Source organism: Microcaecilia unicolor, chromosome 4 (genome assembly GCF_901765095.1).
Source record: "Microcaecilia unicolor chromosome 4, aMicUni1.1, whole genome shotgun sequence".
Taxonomy (NCBI): domain Eukaryota; kingdom Metazoa; phylum Chordata; class Amphibia; order Gymnophiona; family Siphonopidae; genus Microcaecilia; species Microcaecilia unicolor.
The window spans coordinates 297,789,703-297,813,894 of NC_044034.1; the positions used below are offsets into that span (position 1 = coordinate 297,789,703).

Below are 24,192 nucleotides of genomic sequence, written 5' to 3' on the forward strand. Positions count from 1 at the left end.
GTATTAGCTGGGGTTATACAGGAAAAAAATTATTTACTGGTTAATGGGGGAAGCGAGGCCTAGCCTTGTTTGAGTCAAGCATATATTGTAGTGGATAAATTGTTGAATTTTATGATATTATCAAGATTGAATAATTTGATTTCTTGATTTTGCTATCATTCACTTGTGCCTCCATAACCTGATTCTCCCCCATTTTGCCCTATCTTTCTCTCCCAAGTTTCAATAGGAATTCCCAAAGTTGTTCTATTGAACCTGGTCCTCTCTTCTGGGAAATCCTATTTTGCAAAGAACCCTTACCTTTCAGCACCAGACCCTCATTCCTACCTCTGGGGAAATCTCAAATGATTGTAAATACTACTACTGCTACCAAAAAGAAGCCACTGGTAACATTCTGTGGAGACTCAGTAGGGCCTGAACTACTTGCCCCACCTTGCCTGGCATGAGGGCCACACTGGTGCAGAAGCAGATTGAACAGCTTAAAAACCTTGGTTTAGTATTACAAAGCAATATAAGCAGTGCTAGTCAGGGCTGTAGCTAGCTATTTGCAGTCAGTGTGGCCGCACAGGGCACAAGAAAAGCCAGAATACCAAAACGGTGACCCATCTATGGGCTTCCCTTACTGATGTCATGAAAGTGGGCAGGGTGGGAGCATGACGGGAACTCTTAAGGGACCACATGTGATGCTCCTGGCAGCAGTTGATAAAAATATTCTTGTAGCAAACATTTATCATGGGCTTAAGAATGAAGTTTGGGATCCTGGAAATGTCTTCCTGAGGACTCTGTGGTTTGAAGTTGATTGGCTGATGCTTTGTGGCTGTAAATGTCCATGATGAGCATTTGTGACTAGTTTCTCTATGCAGCCAAAGCAAGAGATGTGAGTTCTTAGCAGAGAAAGGCATTTACCTGGTAGGAGTTGCAGTTTGGGAGGTAAAAGATGCTTGTAGGTGTTAATTATCCCAGCATCTGAAATCACCAGAGGAGCATGGATATTCACCAGGTCCTTCCCTCTCCTTACAGAAACACCTGGAAGAAAAGAAAAAAAAAAAAAAAACCTGTCACTGTCCTTGTCCATAGGTGTACTAGCTCAGGTCTTTCCAGTCCTCAAAAGCTACAATCAGGTCTGGTTTTTGAAATACTCACAAGGGATATCCATGACATTCGTTTGCACATTTTGGTTACCTTGAAAACCAGACTTGGTTGGCAGCCTTTGAAGGACTCCTTGCACCTGTCCTTTGTGTCACTGGTTCTCAGTCCAGTCTTCAAGCACCAATGGGCCAGTCTGTTTTTCTATCAGAAATGAAACTGATTGAGATAGATTGCATACGATGGAAGCAATGTATGCAGATCTCTCTTTTTATAGTGGATATGTTGTTAGGTAGTCCTTGAGGACTGGGAGTGAGAATCAATTGATTTATATGGGATCAAACAGGTACCTACTCCAAGCTTCTGTGAGGCCAAAGATCTGCTGCCCAAAGCCACACAGAGAGACATTAGGTTCTAAGGGGAAGGAAGACAGGGAGGCACCAGACATATGTCTGAGGATGGATGGAGAGAAATGCAAATGGAAACTGGGAGGTCACATGGCAGGGTAGCATTAGAGGTCCCAGGAATTGGAAGATTATAGATCAGGGGAATCATTTATGCGCCTGTCTGCATTTAGGCATGAGGGAAAGGGAAATGGGACTTGATATACCTCCTTTCTGAGCGGTTTACATATATTCAGGTACTTATTTTTATACCTGGGGCAATGGAGGACACAGCTGGGGGGGGGGGGGTGCCACGGCGTGCGCCTGTCAGCTGAGTTCGCTAACTTCGCTGCAGCTCCCTTTGCCCCGGCCGGAACAGGAAGTAACCTGTTCCGGGGCAGAGGGAGCTGCAGCGAAGTTAGCGAACTCAGCTGACAGGCGCGCGCCGCAGCACACCCCAGTGGCGTGCACCCGGGGCGGACCGCCCCCACCGCCCCCCCTTGGTACGCCACTGGTCCATTGCACTAACCACTAGCCTACTCCTCCACTTCGTTCAGCTGGCAGAGATGTTCGCAACTAAAACTAGGTGCATAAATGCAGACTATATTTTATAATGGCAATCGCAAGTGCCATTACCAATACAGAATTTGCGCTTAGTGCGCATCATTCCAGCCTACTTTAGGTAATCTATAGAGAATTACTCCCAGTGTCCATTTTCCTGCATTGTCTCTGGGGGGGGGGGGGGGGGGAATATTATGATCGTATCATTTCAATACTGAGATAGTTTCACTGGCTTTCAGTTGACTACATGTAGGGTTGCCAACTTATTGACAGAGAAAAACCCTTCACCCCTTTCCACTGTGCCCCTCCCTTGAACCCACTCATTGGTGCTGCAATTTTGGGGGAGGCCTGAGCCCAAAGTGAGTGTGGCTTAGCCACTAGTCTCTCCTCTCTCTCTTCTCCTTCCATTCAGCATCTGCTCTCTGTCTCACCCATCTTCCATCCAGCATCTGCCCTCTCCCCCACTTTCTATCATGCAAGATCTCCTCTCTCTCTCTCTACACTCTTTCCATCTAGTGTCTCCTCCTCTCTCTAATCACTTCCAACCAGAATCTCTTCTCTTCCCTTCCCTATCTGACTTGTGCCCCCTCAGCTGCTGCTTCTCAAGACCAGCAGTGACAATCAAAAGAATGCAAGCAAGTTTCCTTCTAAATTATTTCCATTTTAAGTTTTGATATCTGGTTGGAATTCATGTTTGTGAGTCACCGTACAATCTATAAAATAAAAAGAATCTAAAATATACAAAAATGACTTTGAAATGCAGTGCAGAATAACAGTTGTTCTGAGAGTATCTATCTAGTTGAGGGGTTATGCAACTCACCCAAACTTACCATAAGCTTTTCTTTCATTGTTTATTAAGATGCTTTCCACAGGGGCTCGGGCAAGGACAGCACCACCTGCCCTTTGTATGACTGGACACAGATGGAAGGCGATTTCACTGGCACCTCCCGTTGGGTACCATGCACCTTCCAGGTAATGATCAATCAGAATGGCATGCAGAGAGAAACTGGCATTCTTCGGGAACACCCCTAAAGGAGACAGAAAACACATTTTTAGGGCAGGAAATCTGCTGGAAAATTAAGGGGAGCATTTTTCTCCAAGATAACAATCTAGCCAGTGAAGGAAAACACCCTTTTCTTGAAAAACTACTCTGCTGCAGACTTGAATGAATAACGTCAAACAAATAGCATAGAAACAGGGTTTGTTACATTGGAACTAGATAACATCATTTGACCCCTGACGCAGGCATTTTATGCCGAAACACGGACCATTCAGGTTTGATCAATAAAGTGAAGTTGAGACGCCCCCAGTCCTGCTTTGGCTTCTGTGCTTTTGGATTCCCTCTCTTTTGTATTCTCCATCAGATCCCAGCACTTTATTCAAATAAGTGCAGTCCTTTCCTTCCCAGAAAGGGCTTTGATCCTGTTTAGCATAACTAGATCAAAAGATGTTGCACACAAGCATGTCCATATTTCTTCTGCAGAAAAGTACAGAAAATGAATGAGTGTAGTACTTGGTTCTTCAACTTCACAGCTGTGTAACAGGGGTCTTACAAAGTTCAAGATCTGTTTTCATCTTGACAGTTGACATACACGTATTTCACTCTTGTTACTCTCGTTTCATAAGCCTTACATCACAAGGGCATCAGCTCTTAGCATAAGAGCGTTATCATCTCACTGATACATTAAAGGTGGAGCAGTATTTGTGTGTTTGTCCTGGAGGCCACTGTATGTATGCACTAGAAGCAAATAGCGTGCACTCATTGAGACTGGTGTGCACTAATAGCAAATAAAGCTAGCTAATTGCTCATAGAATGCTCTTTCCTCCTTTTATACCAGAGCAAGTTGAAGTCGTTGGGGACCGGAGCAATACCTAATCATTTCTGCCCCTACCAGAACCCAAATTCAAGATGGCACTAGCTGACTTACGGCTCGGCCCATGCCATTTTGAATTTTGGCTTTTATGGAGAAGGAGTGATTAGGCTTTGCTCCTGTTCGTGTAAGCTTTGCCTTGCCCTGGGGCAATGGGGTAGAGAACCAGGAGGGATAGGGGACCTAATGTTTTCACAGTCAGGTGTTGGTGTTTTTTTTTGTGGTGCAGTGTTTAACTTGGAAGGATTCAGGGTAGACAGTGTTATATTGGGGTGGGGAGGGCAATGATAGGGAAGCTGTTTTACACCATCATTTTTAACAAGCTGTTCCATTACTTATTATATAAACAAAAGTTATAAAAAGCAGACAAGTACCAAGTTCATTATTGTAAAGCAGGGATTCTCAACCCAGTGCTTGAGACACACCCAGCAAGATTACTGACTACATGGACAAGTTCTCATTACTACATGAATCACAATCAGGATTTCACCCCCTCCATAGCACTGAAACTGTGTTAGTCACTCTCGTGGCCAAATTCAAGCAGGAAATAGCCATAGGCAAAAGCATACTTATCCTACAATTCGATATGTCAAGTGCATTCGACATAGTAAACCACAACATACTACTAAGACTCCTAGACTACTTTGGGATTGGTGGAAATATACTTAGCTGGATCAAGGGTTTTCTAACCACCAGAACATACCAAGTGAAATCAAACTTAAGCATATCACCACCTTGGAAAGCAGACTATGGAGTACCTCAAGGATCACCCCTATCACCAACAGTTTTCAACATAATGATGATCCCACTGGCCAAGTCATTATCAAAGCAAGGCCTCAACCCGTTCATCTACGTAGACGATGTCACAATATACATTCCCTTCAGACATGATCTAACAGAAATCACCAATGAAATCAAACTTGGTTTGAACACCATGGACTCATTGGCCAATTCTTTTCAACTGAAACCGAACACTGAAAAAACACACTGCCTCATCCTCTCATCTCAATACAACACATACAAACCCACAACCTTAATCACCCTAGACCATACCCTACCTATCTCAGACAATCTGAAAATACTCGGTGTTACAATTGACCACAACCTCACATTCGAGAGCCAAGTGAACTCCACAACAAAGAAAATGTTCCACTCAATGTGGAAACTTAAACGTGTAAAGCCTTTCTTCCCGAGGGAAATATTTCGCAACCTTGTACAATCAATGGTACTAAGCCATGCAGACTACTGCAACGGAATCTATGCAGGATGCAAAGAACAACTCACAAAGAAACTCCAGACCGCTCAAAACACAGCAGCCAGGCTGACATTTGGTAAATCATGATTTGATAGCGCCAAACCGCTCTGAGAAAAACTGCACTGGCTTCCCATCAAAGAACGTATCACCTTCAAAATCTGTACCCTGGTCCATAAAATTATCTACGGCCAAGTCCCAGCATACATGACAAACCTCATAGACCTACCAATCAGAAACATAACCAGATCATCTCGAACATATCTAAACCTCCACTATCCAAATTGCAAAGGACTCAAATACAAAACAACCTATGCATCCGGCTTCTCCTACATAAGCACACAACTATGGAACATATTGCCAAAAGCTGTGAAAATGACCTATAACCACCTAAACTTCAGGAAATCACTAAAAACCTAACTATTCAAAAAGGCATACTCCACCGACCCAACATAAATACCTACACTCTGCAACACAGGAAAACCAAAGATCGTAATGGACACTATATAACCTTTCCTCTCCTTAACCCCCACTATACTTGAAACACATGTACCTTTATTCGACCACAATATCACCTTTGTATTTGTTTCTCTACCGGACTTGGCGAATGCCTTAACGGTACTGTGTAAGCCACATTGAGCCTGCAAATAGGTGGGAAAATGTGGGATACAAATGTAACAAATAAAAAAATAAAATAAAAAGTCAGGTTTTCAGGATATCCACAATGAATATGCATAAGATAAATTTGCATATACTGCCTCTATTGTTTGTATGCATATTCCTTGTGGACATCCTGCAAGCCTGTTTGGCTAGGTGTGTCCTGAGGTAAGCAAACATGTGTCCTGAGGTAAGCAAACATGTGGACAATGGGGAGCCGGTTGATATTGTATATCTGGATTTTCAGAAGGCGTTTGACAAAGTGCCGCACGAAAGACTCCTGAAGAAATTGCAGAGTCATGGAATCGGAGGTAGGGTATTATTATGGATTAAGAACTGGTTGAAAGATAGGAAGCAGAGAGTAGGATTGCGTGGCCAGTATTCTCAGTGGAGGAGGGTAGTTAGTGGGGTCCCGCAGGGGTCTGTGCTGGGTCCGTTGCTTTTTAATGTATTTATAAATGACCTAGAGATGGGAATAACTAGTGAGGTAATTAAATTCGCCGATGACACAAAATTATTCAGGGTCGTCAAGTCGCAGGAGGAATGTGAACGATTACAGGAGGACCTTGCGAGACTGGGAGAATGGGCGTGCAAGTGGCAGATGAAGTTCAATGTTGACAAGTGCAAAGTGATGCATGTGGGTAAGAGGAACCCGAATTATAGCTACGTCTTGCAAGGTTCCGCGTTAGGAGTTACGGATCAAGAAAGGGATCTGGGTGTCGTCGTCGATGATACGCTGAAACCTTCTGCTCAGTGTGCTGCTGCGGCTAGGAAAGCGAATAGAATGTTGGGTGTTATTAGGAAGGGTATGGAGTCCAGGTGTGCGGATGTTATAATGCCGTTGTATCGCTCCATGGTGCGACCGCACCTGGAGTATTGTGTTCAGTACTGGTCTCCGTATCTCAAAAAGATATAGTAGAATTGGAAAAGGTACAGCGAAGGGCGACGAAAATGATAGTGGGGATGGGACGACTTTCCTATGAAGAGAGGCTGAGAAGGCTAGGGCTTTTCAGCTTGGAGAAGAGACGGCTGAGGGGAGATATGATAGAAGTGTATAAAATAATGAGTGGAATGGATCGGGTGGATGTGAAGCGACTGTTCACGCTATCCAAAAATACTAGGACTAGAGGGCATGAGTTGAAGCTACAGTGTGGTAAATTTAAAAACGAATCGGAGAAAATTTTTCTTCACCCAACGTGTAATTAGACTCTGGAATTCGTTGCCGGAGAACGTGGTACGGGCGGTTAGCTTGACGGAGTTTAAAAAGGGGTTAGATAGATTCCTAAAGGACAAGTCCATAGACCGCTATTAAATGGACTTGGAAAAATTCCGCATTTTTAGGTATAACTTGTCTGGAATGTTTTTACGTTTGGGGAGCGTGCCAGGTGCCCTTGACCTGGATTGGCCACTGTCGGTGACAGGATGCTGGGCTAGATGGACCTTTGGTCTTTCCCAGTATGGCACTACTTATGTACTTATGTACTTATGTACACTGTTATAGAGGCCAATTTATCTAAAAGAGGTCAGGCATACCATAACAGCCAAAGATGTAAGCAAGAACCACTCTGAGGTCTTCATTTTCAGTCAAGCTGTTGATCACCTCACTAACAGTTTTTGAAGCCATCTTAAAGAAAGGAGATATCCACTTAACAAGGCCCACATTAATTAGAAACTTTGCCAAGGGCAGAGGAATCATTTTTAAAACACCCATGTCTACAGCTCTTCTTGCGGTAGTCTGTAAGATAAAAAATGAAAGTTAAATGTTAAGATTGTGTGGTTCTTGAAATTATAATCATTATCATCAATTCTGTATCATTCTCCTGGACAACATTCATCATTATGCCAGTTCTGATCATATGTTTGTAACAATCTTCCAGGTTCCAAGAGAAGATTTTTCATGATTTTGTGTACTTATAAATTAAAAATGGCATTACCTGTACAAGTTTCATATATTTGTCAATGGCTTGTGCCTCTTCTGGAAAATATTTCTTTAACCCATCGATATACTCCTTCTTCCCACTATACAAGTTATACTTCTTGCTAATGGTGGGATGTTCCAGGATCACTGAATCAAATGGACTGTCCATCTTGGACCACTGCAGCTGCCCATCTGTTAGCTGGTCTACTGTCAGTCGAAACAGTGAGTCCTCTTCCAATTGTCCAATATAGTGAATTCCTGAAATAGATTGATGAACAGAACCGGATTCATATAAAAGGCATCTATATGCAATGGGGGAGGGAAAATGCAATGGGGGAGCCCCTCCTGATACTCACAGCAGCAGTAAGGTAACTTTAGTGCGGAGCACACTAGTCCTCCAACGCTGATAGGTTTCTAGCTGTGACAGGGAGGCCACATAGAAGAAGAGGATAGGATACTGCAGGGCCTGTCAGCAATGCAAGGCTGGTAGGTAGGCCCCACACTAAAATTTACTTCCAGAGTTGCTGCAACTGCAGTTGGCTGCTCTCCAGCACAACTGTAGGCCTGGATTAAGGTATGGCAGCAATGTTCTGGGGCCTTCCAAAATTTGTTGCCTCAGGCAGTTTCCTACATTGCCTATGCCTAAATCTGGGCCTGGTATTTTCAAAAATTATGTGGGCAGATGGAAAGTCCGTGGGTACTTTTTCCCAAGGATTCTGCACCATTTCTCAAAGGGAAAATACATGTGAACGTTTCCTTTGAAAATTGTCTGGGAAAAAGTATCCACAGAGACTGCATCTGCTTGGTTATTGAAGCTCTCCAGGCCTTACTGTGTCCAAGTAAGTTTCAGCCAGCAAGACCCGGACAACTGCAAATGAACACCCTTACAAATTTTCGGACAGTAGCCGCCACTTATAGGACCGCCATTCAGAAAGCAAAATGTACCTATTTTACAGATAAGATTTCAAAGGTACCTAACACACCCATCTTATATAAACTACTTACGTCTCTTACTACTTCATCTACTAGGTCTTCATCAACCATTATTGAACCCACTGCTCAGTGTTTAACATTCTATTTCGAAAACAAACTGTTTTCTTGTGTACCATTACTACTGTATCTTCTGTTAACCCCACTGAGACTGCTATACTGCAGACTTCTGTCCATCAGCTTCCTTGATGTACTATGGATAAATTCATCATCCCATCTATTTCTGCTCTTTCTTCAACTATTAACAGCATGAGATCTACTACTGCTCCTTCAGACCCTATACCACCATCCATCCTTAAAAAATTCCTAGACCCCCCCCCCCCCCCCCCCCCAACGCTCCCTTTTCTACATTCTATGATCACTAAAATTCTTGAACAAGGTCACTTCCCTCCCTCTTGGAAACAAGCAACACTTATATCAAAACTCAAAGGTAAAACACAACCTCTTCAAGAATGTAGTAACTATTGCCTGATTGCCAATCTCCCTTTTATAGCCAAAATTGCAGAAAACATAATCTACTTAAAACTACAAGATTTTTTGGATAAAACATTAGTCCTTCATCCAAATCAAATAGGCTTCCACCCTTTTCACAGTACTGAAACATTTCTTTCAGGTTAACTACTTATATACACTATCATCTTGAACAATCCAATTCAGTTCTTTTACTTTCTCTTGATCTGTCAGTGGCTTTTGACCTCATTGACCATACTATACTTCTTTCTCGATTACAGCAATTAGGCTTGAAAGTCACTGCGCTTCATTGGTTTGTTTCCTACCTTTCTGATCGCTGTTATACAGTTCACATGAATAACTAAATTGTTTTTTACTTCCATCTGGTGTGCCACAAGGATCAGTTTTAGCCCCCATGCTTTTTAATCTCTTCTTTTCTCCCTTTCTGACTCTTCTCTAATCACTGGAATTTACCCCATGACATACAAATTCTTTGTACGCCTGATCCTACGGATTCTACACTTATTCATCATATCAACTCTAAATTGATCAAAGTAACCAACTGGCTAGCTGACAGTAAACTTGTGTTAAATCCAGACAAATCAAAGCTTCTTCTCTTTACAAATCAGCCTATTGCCACCTTAGCAACTCCAATCCAGCTTCACTCCATTATTGTTCCACTGGTAAACAATGTCAAAATACTTGGGATCATTCTTGATTCAGACCTTTCATTTATTCCTCAAATTTCTGCAATGATCAAACGCTCTTTTTTCAAACTTCGTATCATCTTTTACACTCCCAACTGTAAATATTTTGTTAATTCACTGGTAATCAGTCAACTAGACTACTGCAACTCTCTATACAAAGTACTTTGAGTTAAGGATCTCCATCGTTTACAACTAGTTCAAAATACAGTCATTACAGGTCATCAAAAATTCGACCAAGTCACTCCACTTTTAAAAACAGCACATTGTTTTCCATTGATTCATTGCATAACTTATAAATTATTGCTCCTTGTCTTTAAGACTCTCTCTTCTGATGAATCGGCTTATCTATCCCATTTTCTTACTCCTTATTGTCTTCCCCCCCCCCCCCCCCCCCATGTTCTTCGATCGGTCCAACAAAACCATCTTTTAGTTCCATCTTTTCAAGAAATCTGTTACGATACTACACCTCATTCCATTTTTTCAGTTCAAGGCCCCGAACTTTGGAACAAACTGCCAGCTCACCTACATCATTCATCTTCATAATCCAAATTCAAAACTGATCTAAAAACCTTTTTGTTTCATGATGCCTATGACTAGTTCAGATTTGCCTTTTCTGCCTGTTGAGGATTGGTTGCACTCTGGGAACCATTGGTTCCCCTATCTTTTGTGTTTTCCTGCGCCACCTTTTCTTATATTATTGTTTTTCTCCCCCTCTATCCTCACGGTTATGTGGTCAATCACTCTTCCTCCATTTTCCTCTATTTTATTGTAAGCCACTCAGATATTATTTGATGGGCTGAATATAAACCCCTAATAAACTTGGAAATAATCATGACACCAGCCATGAAAACCTAAAATAACATTGCACCTGCTTGGTTTGCAAATAATATTTTCCTGAAAGAGATCATGCATAGTTGTCTCCTTCCAGCTAACCCTGACTATGAGCCTGCTTACTTTTATTCTGAGTAAAATATGCATGATCCCCTACACTATCACCTGCACACAGGATGGCCAATTCTTATCTTTCCTATTTACCCAGGTCAATTACATTCTGAATAAATAATTTTGGCCCTGATATTTAAATTCATTCTAGACCATTTATAGGTGAGGGCTGGGGTATGTGTACGACAAAAGCAACCACTCTCACAGGCTCCACTAATTAGTAAATACTTTCAAAGTACCCTACACCCTGGTGACCAGACGGGTACCTGAATCACCCCTACCACTGCAGAGAAAGCTAAAAATGTCCCTAAAGAGCCAAACACACCTAGGGTAGGCGTGCCTGTGACCAACTTACCCACATCAAACTCATAGCCCTTATCGTTAAAAGTGTGGCAGCAGCCTCCAACTCTGCTGTGTTGCTCCAGCACCAGCACACGTTTGCCAGCCTTTGCCAGGAGGGCTGCAACTCCCAGGCCACCAGCACCACTGCCGATCACTATGGCATCCTGATTCTCTGGAACCTTGTCTACCGAGAAAGCTGGAAAATAAGAGACATCCCATGTTACAATTCTGCCTTGGCTTACTGAGAGATATCTCCATGAAACTTTGCCAAGTAATTATTTCTCAGTGTATAAATATGAAGAGGCCAATATTGAAAGGATTTATGCTCCTGACTTTGAAAGTTAAGCTCATAAACTGGCCTCTTTGAAAATTTACTAAGGCCAAGTTCCTAAATTTATACTCAAAATTTTACTAAACTACTAAATTTAGAAGCATGAAAGTGGGTGGCAACAGGGGCGGATTTGAAGCACAACAGTCCTAAATTTATAGGCATAACTTGAATTTTCAGCTGAAAACATAGGGGTCCTTTCACTAAGGTGCGCTGAAAATGGCTCGTGGTATTGTAGGCACGGGTTTTGGGTGCGTGCCGATCCATTTTTCAGAGCACCTGTAAAAAAGGCCTTTTAAAATTTTTTGCCAAAAATGGACATGTGGCAAAATCAAAATTGTCGTGCGTCCATTTTGGGTCTGTGACCTTACCGCCAGCCATTGACCTAGTGATAAAGTCTCACGTGGTAAGCGGGCGGTAATGATCTACGTGCATCAAATGCCACTTGGCGCGCATCCGATACACGTGTCTGAAAATAATTTTTCAGCTGTGCGTATCAGACGTGCACCAAAAATGAAATTACCGCCAGAGCCATGTGGTAGTCGCGCAGTAACTCCATTTTGGAGTGCATAGATGCTTTTGCGGCTTAGTAAAAGGGCCCCATAGGCTCCTAAGTCTGGCTGAATATAGGACACAAATTTAGGAGCCTAATTTTAGGCACTCAGCTTTTTCCCTCCTCACCACCTACTGTGTACCTCTCCGTCCCTCTCATCCACCCCTATGTCTATCTCCCCCTCTCATTCCCCCTCTCATGTCTATCTCTGTCCACCATCTCTCTCTTCCTCTCCTTTGTGTTCTGGGTCCAACATCTCTCTCCCCTTCCCATACAGCATCTCTACCTTCCTCCCCTCTACCATCATGTCTAACATTTCTCTCTTCCTCTCCCTTGTGTTCTGGTCCAATATCTCTCTCCCCTTCCCATGCAGCATCTCTCCTTTCCTCCCCTCTACCATCATGTCTAACATTTCTCCCTTCCCTCCACCCCTATGCCCACCATTTCTCCCTCATCTCCACCCATATGTTCAACATTTCTCCCCCTCTCACCACCTATCCCCTCTCTATGCAGCATGTCTCCCTCCCCTCCACCTCATATGCAGCCAAGACTTCTCCCTTCCTCATCCCTCCACCCCTTTGCTTCATCTCTCCCTTCTTCCCTGTGCAGCATCTCCCCGACCCACCATGCCTCATCTTTCCATCTTCCCTCCTCCGTGTGCAGCATCTTTCCTTCCATCTTCCCTCCCCCCTTTGCAGCTGCTGTCCCCCATCTTCCCTCCCCCGTGCAACATCTTTTCCCCCCATCATCCCTTCCCCCGTGCAGCAACTTTCACCCCATCTTCCCTCACCCTCCTTGCAGGCCCGCCCAGCAGCAGTGTTCCTGTAGCTCGCAGCTATTCCGGTCGCAGGCTCGGCTCGCAGCGATTCCCACACGCTGCCTGCCGGCTGCCGCTCAACAATCTCCTTGCAGCTACTAAATGCTAACCTGTAGTTGTAACCTGGAAGCCTCTCCTCTGTCACAACTTCCGGTTTCTGCCCAGTCAAGATGCGGCAGGAGAAGGCTTCCGGGTTAGCGCTTAGTAGCTGCAAGCCAGGAGACTGTTGAGTGGCAGACAGCGTGTAGGAATCGCTGCGATCCGAGCCTGCGACCGGAATCGCTGTGCAGGAACACTGCTGCTGGGCGGGCCTGACCTCAAATTGGGTGGGCCCAGGCCCGCCCATGGCTACGCCCCTGCTTCAGACTCACTGAGTCCCTCCACATTATAGACTCTGAACATCCTATAAAGACAGCTTTCCCAAAATCAGACATTCCAGGCTCAACCTCTTCACAGAGTGCTAGGGTGATAGAGCCAGTAGTGAATTTATGTAAACAGAGAAAAATAACAGCAGATAAAGATCATACAGCCAATCCAATCTGATCATCCACACCAATTACTGGTCAAAAGAATCCCTTATTCTCCCATGTTTTCTTAAATTCAGTATCATCCTCATCTCCATCACCTTCTCCGAGAGGCTGTTCCACACATCCATCACCCTTTCCATATAAAAATATTTCCTTTGATTACTCTTGAGTCTGCCCCCTTCTCCCTCATTCTACAGCTTTCTCTTAATTGAAAAGGATCACCTTCTGTGCATTTATGCTTTGGAGGTTTTTCAATATCTTTATCATATGTCTCCTATTCCACTGTTCCTACATAATACCCACATTTAAACTCTAAAAGAATACATTTCTCTTTCTAGGTTCTTTTAAATTGCTTCCATCCATAGGCTCCCTTGGACCCTCTCATGGTAGTCCAGACTCCTCTTCTAAGCCCTGATCCCTCTCAGGAAAGTTTTTAGAAAATCTTCCTTTAAAAAATCCAGAAAAAAAGAAAATCCAGAATTCCTTTCTTCGGTACCCAGTCAAAATAGCCCCAACAAAATGGACCCTGACAAAATAGCCCCTACAAAAAAAGCTCCAAACAAAAAAGTTCCCGACCTAATAGCCCCTGACATAACAGCCACTGTCAAAACGGCCTGCCCACAATATAGCCCTTGACAAATTAACCCCCCGACAAAAGGGCCCAATCAGGCTGCTCAGAATATGACACTGCATTTTTTTTTCCTAATAATCTTACCTTGCCAAACAGAATAAAGTTGGTAAGACTATGAAAATGATGACAATATTGGGTTTTTATTTTTAATTAGCATGTTGATGGAAGAATAGTTTCCTTAAACAGCAGAACAGATCATGAACACCAGCTGGTAGCTATAGATTAGAATTTTGTTTATTTATATATGCTTTTATATAATGCAATGCTGGTAGGAGCCTTTATCAGTGAAGATTTCACTTGTAGTTTATTATCTTTTTTTGTGGTGTTTTATTTTTTCCTAGGGCAGTGGCTTACCAAGGGGGGGGGGCGGTCCGCCCCGGGTGCACGCCGCTGGGGGATGCCGTGGTGCGCGCCTGCTCCAAGTTCGCTAAACTTTGTCACTCGTTCGCTGCAGCTCCCTCTGCCCCGGAACAGGTTACTTCCTGTTCCGGGGCAGAGGGAGCTGCAGCGAAGTGAAGTTTAGCGAACTTGGAGCAGGCGCGTGCCGTGGCACCCCCCCCCCCCCCCCCAGCGGCATGCACCCGGGGGGGTGTCATTTTGCCATGGGGGGAGCGCTGCACCCGGGGGGGGCGCATCGGCGCTCCGCCCCGAGTGCCATCCAGGCCAGGAACGCCACTGTCCTAGGGGGCTATTTTTTAAAGGGTTATTTTGTGGGAGGGGCCATTTTGTCAAGGGCTATTTTGTTACAAGGCCGTTTTGTTGGGGTGCCACTTTCTTCCAAACCCCAGGTCTCCTGGCCCAAGGATTATACTCAAGAGAGTCCAGAAGGTCACTCCAGAAGCTCCAGCTGCTCTGAGGGAAAGGGGAGAAGGCACAAACCCCTCTTTTTCCTTTGTCTTTGACTAATTTAGTATTTAAGACCTAGCTCCCAGAAGCCAACGTACTCTATTCGTGAGCACTTGTCATTCTGCTAGAACAGATGAGAGGCTGTGACAAAAAAGTAGAAAGATCCCTCCCAACAGGAGGTTTTATACTGAACATGACGTTATCAGTACTGTGAAGGAGTAGCCTGTTAGTGCAGTGGACTCTTCAATCTATTCAAAATTCTGCTGCACAATTGATATTCCGCCAGTGTCGTTATGCTCATATTAGCCCTCTCCTCAAGTCACTTCACTGGCTTCCTATCCATTTCCGCATACAGTTCAAACTCCTCTTATTAACCTATAAGTGCATTCACTCTGCAGCTCCTCAGTACCTCTCCACTCTCATCTCTCCCTACATTCCTCCCCGGGAACATTCACTGGGTAAATCCTTCTTATCTGCACCCTTCTCCTCCACTGCTAACTCCAGACTCCGTTCCTTTTATCTTGCTGCACCGTATGCCTGGAATAGACTTCCTGAGCCCGTACGTCAAGCTCCATCTCTGGCCGTCTTCAAATCTAAGCTAAAAGCCCACCTTTTTGATGCAGCTTTTAACTCCTAACCCTTATTCACTTGTTCAGAACCCTTATTTTATCATCCTCACTTTAATATTCCCTTATCTCTTGTTTGCCCTGTTTGTCTGTCCTAATTAGATTGTAAGCTCTGTCAAGCAGGGACTGTCTCTTCATGTTCAAATGTACAGCGCTGCATACGTCTAGTAGCGCTTTAGAAATGATAAGTAGTAGTAGTAGAACCTGGGGAACTGCGTTCAACTCCCACTGCAGCTCCTTGTGACTCTGGGCAAGTCACTTAGGGGGTCTATTACAAAGACGTGGTAGCGTTTTTAGCGCACGTTAAATGCTAGCGATGCCTATAGGAATATATGGGTGTCTCTAGCATTTAGTATGTGCTTATTTTTAGCACGCATTAAAAACGCTAGTGTGCCTTTGTTAAAGGAACCCTTAACCCTCTATTGCCATAGGCAGTGGCGTAGCTATGGTGGGGCCACAGGGGCCTGGGCCCCCCCAAATTGGTTCTGGGGCCCCCAGTTTGGCTGGCCGGGTCACCGACCCTAACCAGCTAAAAGATTTATCTGTCTCGCGCTGGTCTCGCACTTCCCTCCTCTCCTGTTTCCAGTTGCGCTGTGCATGCTCGCGCATGCTCAGTTTCATTAAAACGAGCATGCAGTGATGGCACGTTGAAAACAGGAGAGGAAGCAAGTGCGAGACTAGCAGCACGGGACAGATAAATGCTTCAGCTGGCGGGGGTTGAGGATCACCACCAGCAAAGGTACCTGGTTGCGGCGGCAGCGGCGGGAGTGGGGGGTGGGGTCAGAAGCGGCAGGGAGGGAGGGGGCTAAAATGTGCCCCCCCCCCACTTTGGGCTCTGGCTATGCTAAGTTCAAAAATTTAGATTGTGTGAACATACTAGGAACAGAGAGAGTACCTACATATAACAAATAAACTGATTTTGTTGTACCACAGAAAGGTGGCATTTCAAATCCATGACCCTTTACATTTGAATCTCTCCTCCCATATTCCTATTGGAGAACATATCTTCAAAAATACTCAGCTCAATAGCCTAACAGGGATATCCCCGAGGCCATCAATAAACAAAGGGCCAACCATTAATCTCTACGGCATCAATATTAGGTAAACTTTAGTGATGAGTCACATTAGTAAGAGGTTTTAGAATGATAAATCTCAGTATGTAGCATTAATGCAAATCTAATATCCCATGATCATGAACGGAGCACTTTTCATTTCTGCAAAGGGCAAGCGGCAGCTGCTGGCAGTAGAGAGAGAGAGAGAGATTATAAAGATGGATAAGGACCACAAGGTCCGTCTAGTCCCTGCTCAGTTCAATTCCTTTTGCAATGGAAACAAACACCAAAACTAGGAGGTTTGGGTGCTCATTTTCAAAGCACTTAGATACACAAAGTACCATAGGTTACTATGTACATCTAAGTAACATAGTAAATGACGGCAGAAAAAGACCTGCACAGTCCATCCAGTCTGCCCAACAAGATAAACTCATATGTGCTACTTTTTGTGTATACCTTACCTTGATTTGTACCTGTCCTTTTCAGGGCACAGACCGTGTAAGTCTGCCCAGCACTATCCCCGCCTCCCAACCACCATCCCACCTCCCGCCACCGGCTCTGCCACCCAATCTCGGCTAAGCTCCTTAGGATCCATTCCTTCTGAACAGGATTCCTTTATGTTTATCCCACGCATGTTTGAATTCCGTTACCGTTTTCATTTCCACCACCTCCCGCGGGAGGGCATTCCAAGCATCCACTACTCTCTCTGTGAAAAAATACTTCCTGACATTTTTCTTGAGTCTGCCCCCCTTCAAAGTGATTTGAAAATAAGCCTCCTGTTCCTACACAGTTCCAGAGGTAAAGAGGATAAGTGGAGAACCTTTACCCATCCCTTTCCCTTTCAAAATGCATCCAATTCACACAATGCAGGAGTGTTTGAGATTATTGCGTGCTTTGATTAACAATATACATACATAGTAGATGACGGCAGAAAAAGACCTGCACGGTCCATCCAGTCTGCCCAACAAGATAAACTCATATGTGCTACTTTTTGTGTATACCTTACCTTACCTTGATTTGTATCTGCCATTTTCAGGGCACAGTCCGTAGAAGTCTGCTCAGCACTAGCCCTGCCTTCCATCCACCAGCCCCACCTCCCACCACCGGCTCTGCCAACCAATCTCGGCTAAGCTTCTGAGGATCCATTCCTTCTGAACAGGATTCCTTTATGTTTATCCCATGCATGTTTGAATTCCGTTACTGTTTTCATCTCCTCCACCTCCCGCGGGAGGGCATTCCAAGTATCCACCACTCTCTCCGTGAAAAAATACTTCCTCACATTTTTCTTGAGTCTGCCCCCCTTCAATCTCATTTCATGTCCTCTAGTTCTACTGCCTTCCCATCTCTGGAAAAGGTTCATTTGCGGATTAATACCTTTCAAATATTTGAACGTCTGTATCATATCACCCCTGTTTCTCCTTTCCTCCAGGGTATATATCTCTATAATGAGTGACAGAAGTCAAAACATCAAATGAAACTAAATAAAAACATCTGAAAGTATATGCATGAAAGTAAGCATAGTGGACAGTCCGCTGTCGTGGACAGGATGCTGGGCTCGATGGAGCTTTGGTCTTTTCCCAGTGTGGCATTACTTATTTGAAATGAAGTTTTCCTGTACACTTTCACTCCCTGACCAAATGCCACACTTTTTTCTTGGGGATAAATACACAGCTCATATAAGCAGGGGGAGGCACTTTACAACATAAGATTTTTGTATGTTAGAACCTTTGAAAATTTGCCCCCAAAGATACAAAATCTTTACTTCTTATTTTGGATTTGTTTTTTCTTCCTGGAATTTTCCCACCGTTCCTTGGGGCTTCAACTTAAAATAAACCTTGGGCTGCAATTTGGTGCTATGAGCCTTTATTTGCCACTACTAGTGAATTTTTTCCCCTATTTCGAATCTGCTCTTATTTTACTTTAGTTTTTGCAGTGACAGTCCCTCCGCTGGACCATGCATAAGGATTTCTTTCTAAACCCCTACCATCATGGGCTCTAAATCCACCCACTAGGTGTCACTGTTGCAGCCTCCCTCCCCCCCCCCCCCCCCCCCCCCCCGACTTCCTCCCCTTTGGGGCTGTGAACACTATCTCCACAGCATTTGCAGCCCAAACTGTACCAGAAAACAGAAGATCTGAACCGAGAATCAAACCCAGGTCACTCCGCATGGCATTGTACCACACTGTCTCCAGGCTGGCTCATTGCATACAGGGACTTGTAGTTCCTGTGTCTTAAATACTGTGCTAAACAAAAGTGAGAAAAAGGGTTAAATTAGCAGAAAACTCCAACATAGTTGCAAATGAAGTGTTCAGCTAGCCCAGTAAAAGCCAATTTTACAGTGGAGGAAGTTACAAAAGAAGAAAATTAAACTACTAGCTGAGGGAATAGGGAGTGCTCACCCAGTGAACCCTGGTGCAGCAGTTTAGCAGCATTTCCAAAGTGCTTCAGCAGTAGACCGTTTGGATTTTAATTGATACAGGGTTAGTATTGCTACTTGCTGGGTGTGTGTGTACATGAGAAGTAATAGTAAACAGAGGGAATATAAGGTTAATAATAACGCCAGACATAGGAGTCAACTTTTCAAAATGATTGGGGGTGCTGAATTTTTTTTTCACAGGTGGTGCATTCCCCCCTCCCCCTCCCCCTCCCTCTCCCCTCCTCCGAGTTCCAGGCCCCCTCCCTCCGAGTGCTAGTCCCAACCCCAGCCCGACCTCTTCCCCCCACAACAGTCCTCCACCGGTCCACCCTCGCCTTCCTGCGTGCCACCCAGAATTTTCAAAGTCATCTTACCTCGGGGTCCCGGTGGCAGCAGTGAAAGGCGAGCAGGCTTGGCACTTCAACCTTCCCTTCAGAGCTGAGAGAGAAAGGAAGGCTGAAGCGCTGAGCCTGCTCGCCTTTCACTGCTGCAGCCAGGACCCCGAGGTAAGATGACTTTTAAAATTCTGGACGGCAAGCAAGAAGGCGAGGGCGGACCGGCGGAGGACTGTTGAGGGAGAAGAGGGCGGGCACCGGGCAGGTCAGGCAGGCTGGGAAGGGAACTTCCGGTTCCAATTTCTGGTGGGTAGAAATATTGGGGGTGCTCGAGCACTCACGGAGTCAGCAGACTGCAGACTGGGGAAGTAAAGAGGCATGTCTGTCCCCTAAGCTAGTCAGACAGGGTGATTATGACTTTGCTTCACTACCTTTCACCTACTGGATACACTTATGCAATTCAGAGAAACAGTCAGACAGGGTGATTCTGACTTTGTTACACTACCTTTCACCTACTGAATAGGCTTATGCAATTCAGAGAAACAGAAGACAGCTGCACTGGATTGAATGTTTGGCTCTAAAATGTATGTAAATACAGCCAAGATATTTACTCCCCTGTATGCTAAACTACACAGCACTGTTCCCTCTATGCTGAGCGGGAGTCCTAAACCTACAGTCCTGCCAGTGGGGGGGTGCTGTTTCACTATCACATTTTCAATAGTGAGGGGAACAGGTAGCCTCTGCAGGACTCCAGGGAACCTGCCTGTCCCTAGTGATTGAAAACACAATATTAGCCCCCCCCCCCCCCCCCCCCCCATTGGCAGCAATGCAGTTGGAGGTCTTCCACTCAGCTTAGAGAGAACAGTGCTCAAGAGGTATGTGCTAGGTGACACAATCACCAAACTTGTTCACTAACTAAAACTGTAAGCATATCTGCCAGCAAGAGTCTAGAAATTTGGGTTAATTAACATAGCATGAGCTAACAGATACTGTGGCTTTAACAAGAGAGTAATAATTACAAAAGCTGAACTTTGCATTGTTTTTAAAGGTAAGTTTAATATCATATTTAGTGTTCTCACTGGAACTGGACCAGCTTTAAACACCCCTATCCCCTGGTGCATTGTGGGAGTTGTAGTGTTGTTTCTTAGAAGACTTAGCAGAGTCAGATGATAAAAAATATGAATCAATCCCATGAGAGGAGTCTGGATATAGCAGGATATATGCAACTGAAGCAATAGATACTCAGGATAGATATAAACTTTGCTGGTTACCTGGTTTCAGAACTTTTTTCCGCTGGTCTTTGTCAGTCACCATGGGCACAGGAGGTCTCCGGGAATCTACAGAAAATGGATTTGCAGAGTCATTCCTGAAAATTATTTTCAGGATTGCCAGGAACAGGAGGAACCCAACTGCCAGGTAGAGCCACATTGTGCCTCTGTGCTGTTTTCCAGTGAATGAGGCTAGCCTGGGACTGGTTCAGGAAGGCTTTATTATGTTGTCACTTACTTGTGGCCCCACCCTCAACTGTCTCCTGATGTTGGGCTGGACCTCAGCTCCTTGCAGCTGGGTTGCCCTAGAATTTTGTAAACATTAACACTGCTGTACCGGAAAACAGTGGATCCAGGACCCTTAACAGAATTAAGGGTCACCTGGGACGTTCCTGTTCCAACTGATAAGAAGCTTGATGCAAGAAAACCGGATATGTTGTTAAAGGAGAAAAATATTAGAGCATCACTGATAACAGAAGTGTAAATGCCAAGTGCTTATTCTGTGCCTGGTATGGAAAGAGAGAAAGTCCTTGGCACTAAGAAATGAGGTCAGAGACCAATTAAATATGGCAGAAAGATACAGAAATAATTTGCTGCTCCAAGCACATGTTACCTATACACATTGGAGTAGATTCTGCATAGGATGCCCATACTTAGGCACCAGAAAATTGCACACTAAGGGACAGATTCTGTAAATGGCATCTAAAAAAAAAGGTGTTTAGCACTATTCTATATAACACATCTAAAGTTAAGTGTGTTGTATAGAATGGCACATAGGAAACGCACCTACATTTAGGTGCAGCCATTTATGCAACTGAAAACCTGGTGTAAATACTTGTACCTAAATGTAGGCACATTCTTCCATATTCTATAGTAATGCGCATACATTTGAGTGATGCCCCGATACGCCCACACTCCTCTCATGGTCATGTCCCCTTTTCAGCTACGTGCTTTAGAATTTGCACAAACCTCTTTTTAGAATATGCCTATTAAGAAGAGTGTGTAAATTTCAATTATTGCCAATTAGTGATGATAATTGGTTGCTATCGGCCACTTATCATCACTGATTGGCTCAATATTCAATTAAGTAGTGCATATAAAGTGGACGTGCGCCTAACTTTGGGCCTTGCCAAAGGCTGGTGTAAATGCCTCCACCCAACAGATCCAATAAATAGGACAAAATCGTTCACTGTGCAGGGACATATAAACTACAGTGGTAATTGTCCCGGGAACTGCTTACTTGAACACAATGCAGTAGCAATATCAATAACATTTCCAAATACTTTCATGAATATTCAATGTGTTTTTTCTAGCAAAAAGGTGCTGGTACTCAAATGCTAGGCCACTCTTCATGGGTGGGGTGATCACTGAGGGACCCACCCCAGAATAGCCAGGCCCTCTGCAACTAGTCACAGAATCTATGACAAGGCAGAATTGGTGTGTAGAGCCTGAGCTCTTTCATTAAAACCTGGGGTCCATGGGTCAACTTTAGCAGACAATGGAAAAGGTGCCGGTACTCAGTACCCCCAAGTACCCCCTCAAAAAAAGCCCTGTGAATATTTCAAAATATTTTCAAACATCAATGTCGCTATCCAAACATTCAAAAGCAACAATGTGAAAATCTTCATCGATCCATCATTTTAACTTTTTGCTTTAACTTTTTAGTTAGCTTTTTGTTACATTTTCTTTAAAAACAGTCCAAAACTGTTCAGAACTTTTTTTAGTGTGACTAACACCACTTAACTTGCAGCTGTTTTCAACACCGTGAGAACCTCTGCCAATATGGCCAAGTTTCATAACTTCCTCTTCTTCCCTGTATGTAGTTTTGTTTCAAACAATCCTTAATATGACAAAGGTGGCAAGCTCTGTTATATAGATCTAAATCTGTGAGGCCCAAGCTTTCACGTCTCAGCATATAGGTTCGGTTAGTTGTTTGTATGTGAATCTTGCTCTATTTCCCTTCCAAAGAAAGCGCTGTCTGGTGCCCCTATGGATATGAAAAAAAAAAAACAGATTGCAAACCATTAACTAGAACCTGTGCACTGGGGTTATCATAGAGAGCTCGCAGAATCTGTAGAAAATAACCCTGAAAACCAAAAAAATCCAATATATGAAAAAGGAAAGGCCAAGAGACCATTCCATGGGATGCAGGGTTTGCCAGCTGTCAACTACGTCTAAAGCAGAAGCCATATAAGGCAGCTCCTGAAGAGGATTAACTTTTTGTGAGGAGGCAGGCAACCTATCCAATCCGAGGTCCATCACCAAATTAAAATCACCCATAAGGAACATGGGGAAATTACCCAAAGACCAACACTGTTGCATCACAGTTAATTAAAAAAATCATGACTCTACACAGCGGGACAATAGATATTGGCCACCATGAAGATAGAGGTTTGCCAACACAATTTAATAGTCACATAGTGGCCTGCTAGATCTAATATTTTTTGCTCAGTCACACAAGGAAACGCTTTCCCAATTAGAATGGCCACTCCTGCCCTACGTTCCCCCAGGGGAAGCCGCCACAACCTCCCATACCCAATCACGCCTCAATTTAAGGTGTTCAGAGTCTGAAAGCCAAGTTTCTTGCAAACAAGCCAACTGTATTTTATGATGGCATAAGTAGGCACTTGATTGGGGACCCTCCATGATGCTATACATACATCAGCCATCACCCATCCTCTGTAAAGAAATCAAGTTCCAAAAGAACCATACCAGATAATGGGGTGTCCAGCACCCAGCCCTCGCTAGACCCCTGGGTAACCTTAGATACAAATCTCCATTTACAATCAAAAAGACCTCATCCATCCAAAGAAGTAAAAAAGACCCTACCTGACCATGCCATGCTAGCATATAAGTAAGCACACAATCCCTCCCATCCTCCACCCCAATATCCCAGGCAGTAACAGCCCCAGAAATCCCCAATAAAGCATTTGCATGGATTCTACCCCCCCCCCCCTTCTCGGTAAGTCTCCCTCTCCAGTGTCATACAATATCACTAGATAGTGACCAAATATCATGTCCATCAGCTAGTGTACAATCCATACAACAGAAGTAGTCATGCTCAACCCACATCTTCCGTTGCCTGACATTCCACAGGTCGTAATAATTGCTGAAGTTGTTGAGTAGCATCTTCTGGTGTCTCAAACGTGTGTGCAGGGGCAGCCCAACCATTAGGCCACCTGAGGTGGGGACCTCAGGTGGCACTGTTCAGGAGCGGCATCTCCCCCTTTGTGGCATTCACCTGTATGGGAATCGCTGCCGGGTTTGGAATGTGATGAAACAGGTAAACACTGCAAACGGGCTGGAGGTAGGAAGGGGGGCAGCATCTCAGCCCGGGAGGGGGAGGCATCTTGGCGTGGGGTGGGGAGCGTCATCTTGGCCCAGGGGGTGCAGCATCTCAGCCTGAGGGGGGCAGCATCTTAGCGCCACCTCAGGCGGCATCTTGCCTTGGGCTGGCCCTATGTGTGTAGAACACCATTATGAACAACGCAGAGGTGTACTGGATATTGCAGAGTGACCCACACTTGTTTCTCCACCACCGTCTTACAAATAGTACCAAATGCTCTCCTCTTAGTTGCATCTCCAGCTGAATAATCCTGAAATATCAACACTCGGGTATCTTGATAGTATAGATCTT

General features: G+C 44.4%; 1 protein-coding gene across 1 annotated transcript in view; it reads right to left on the reverse strand.

The window, feature by feature from the left end:
* Positions 1-20,730, reverse strand: part of LOC115469282 (all-trans-retinol 13,14-reductase-like) — a 40,505-nt gene extending 19,775 nt beyond the window's left edge. Inside the window, exons 1-6 of the mRNA XM_030201777.1 lie at positions 20,559-20,730; positions 11,170-11,352; positions 7,742-7,983; positions 7,341-7,542; positions 2,858-3,055; positions 904-1,023 (exon numbers count right to left, since the gene is read on the reverse strand). Of these exons, the coding sequence (XP_030057637.1) occupies positions 904-1,023; positions 2,858-3,055; positions 7,341-7,542; positions 7,742-7,983; positions 11,170-11,352; positions 20,559-20,715 (1,102 nt within the window). The 5' untranslated portion in view covers positions 20,716-20,730. The remainder of the gene's footprint in view (positions 1-903; positions 1,024-2,857; positions 3,056-7,340; positions 7,543-7,741; positions 7,984-11,169; positions 11,353-20,558) is intronic.
* Positions 20,731-24,192: the final 3,462 nt, after the last annotated feature.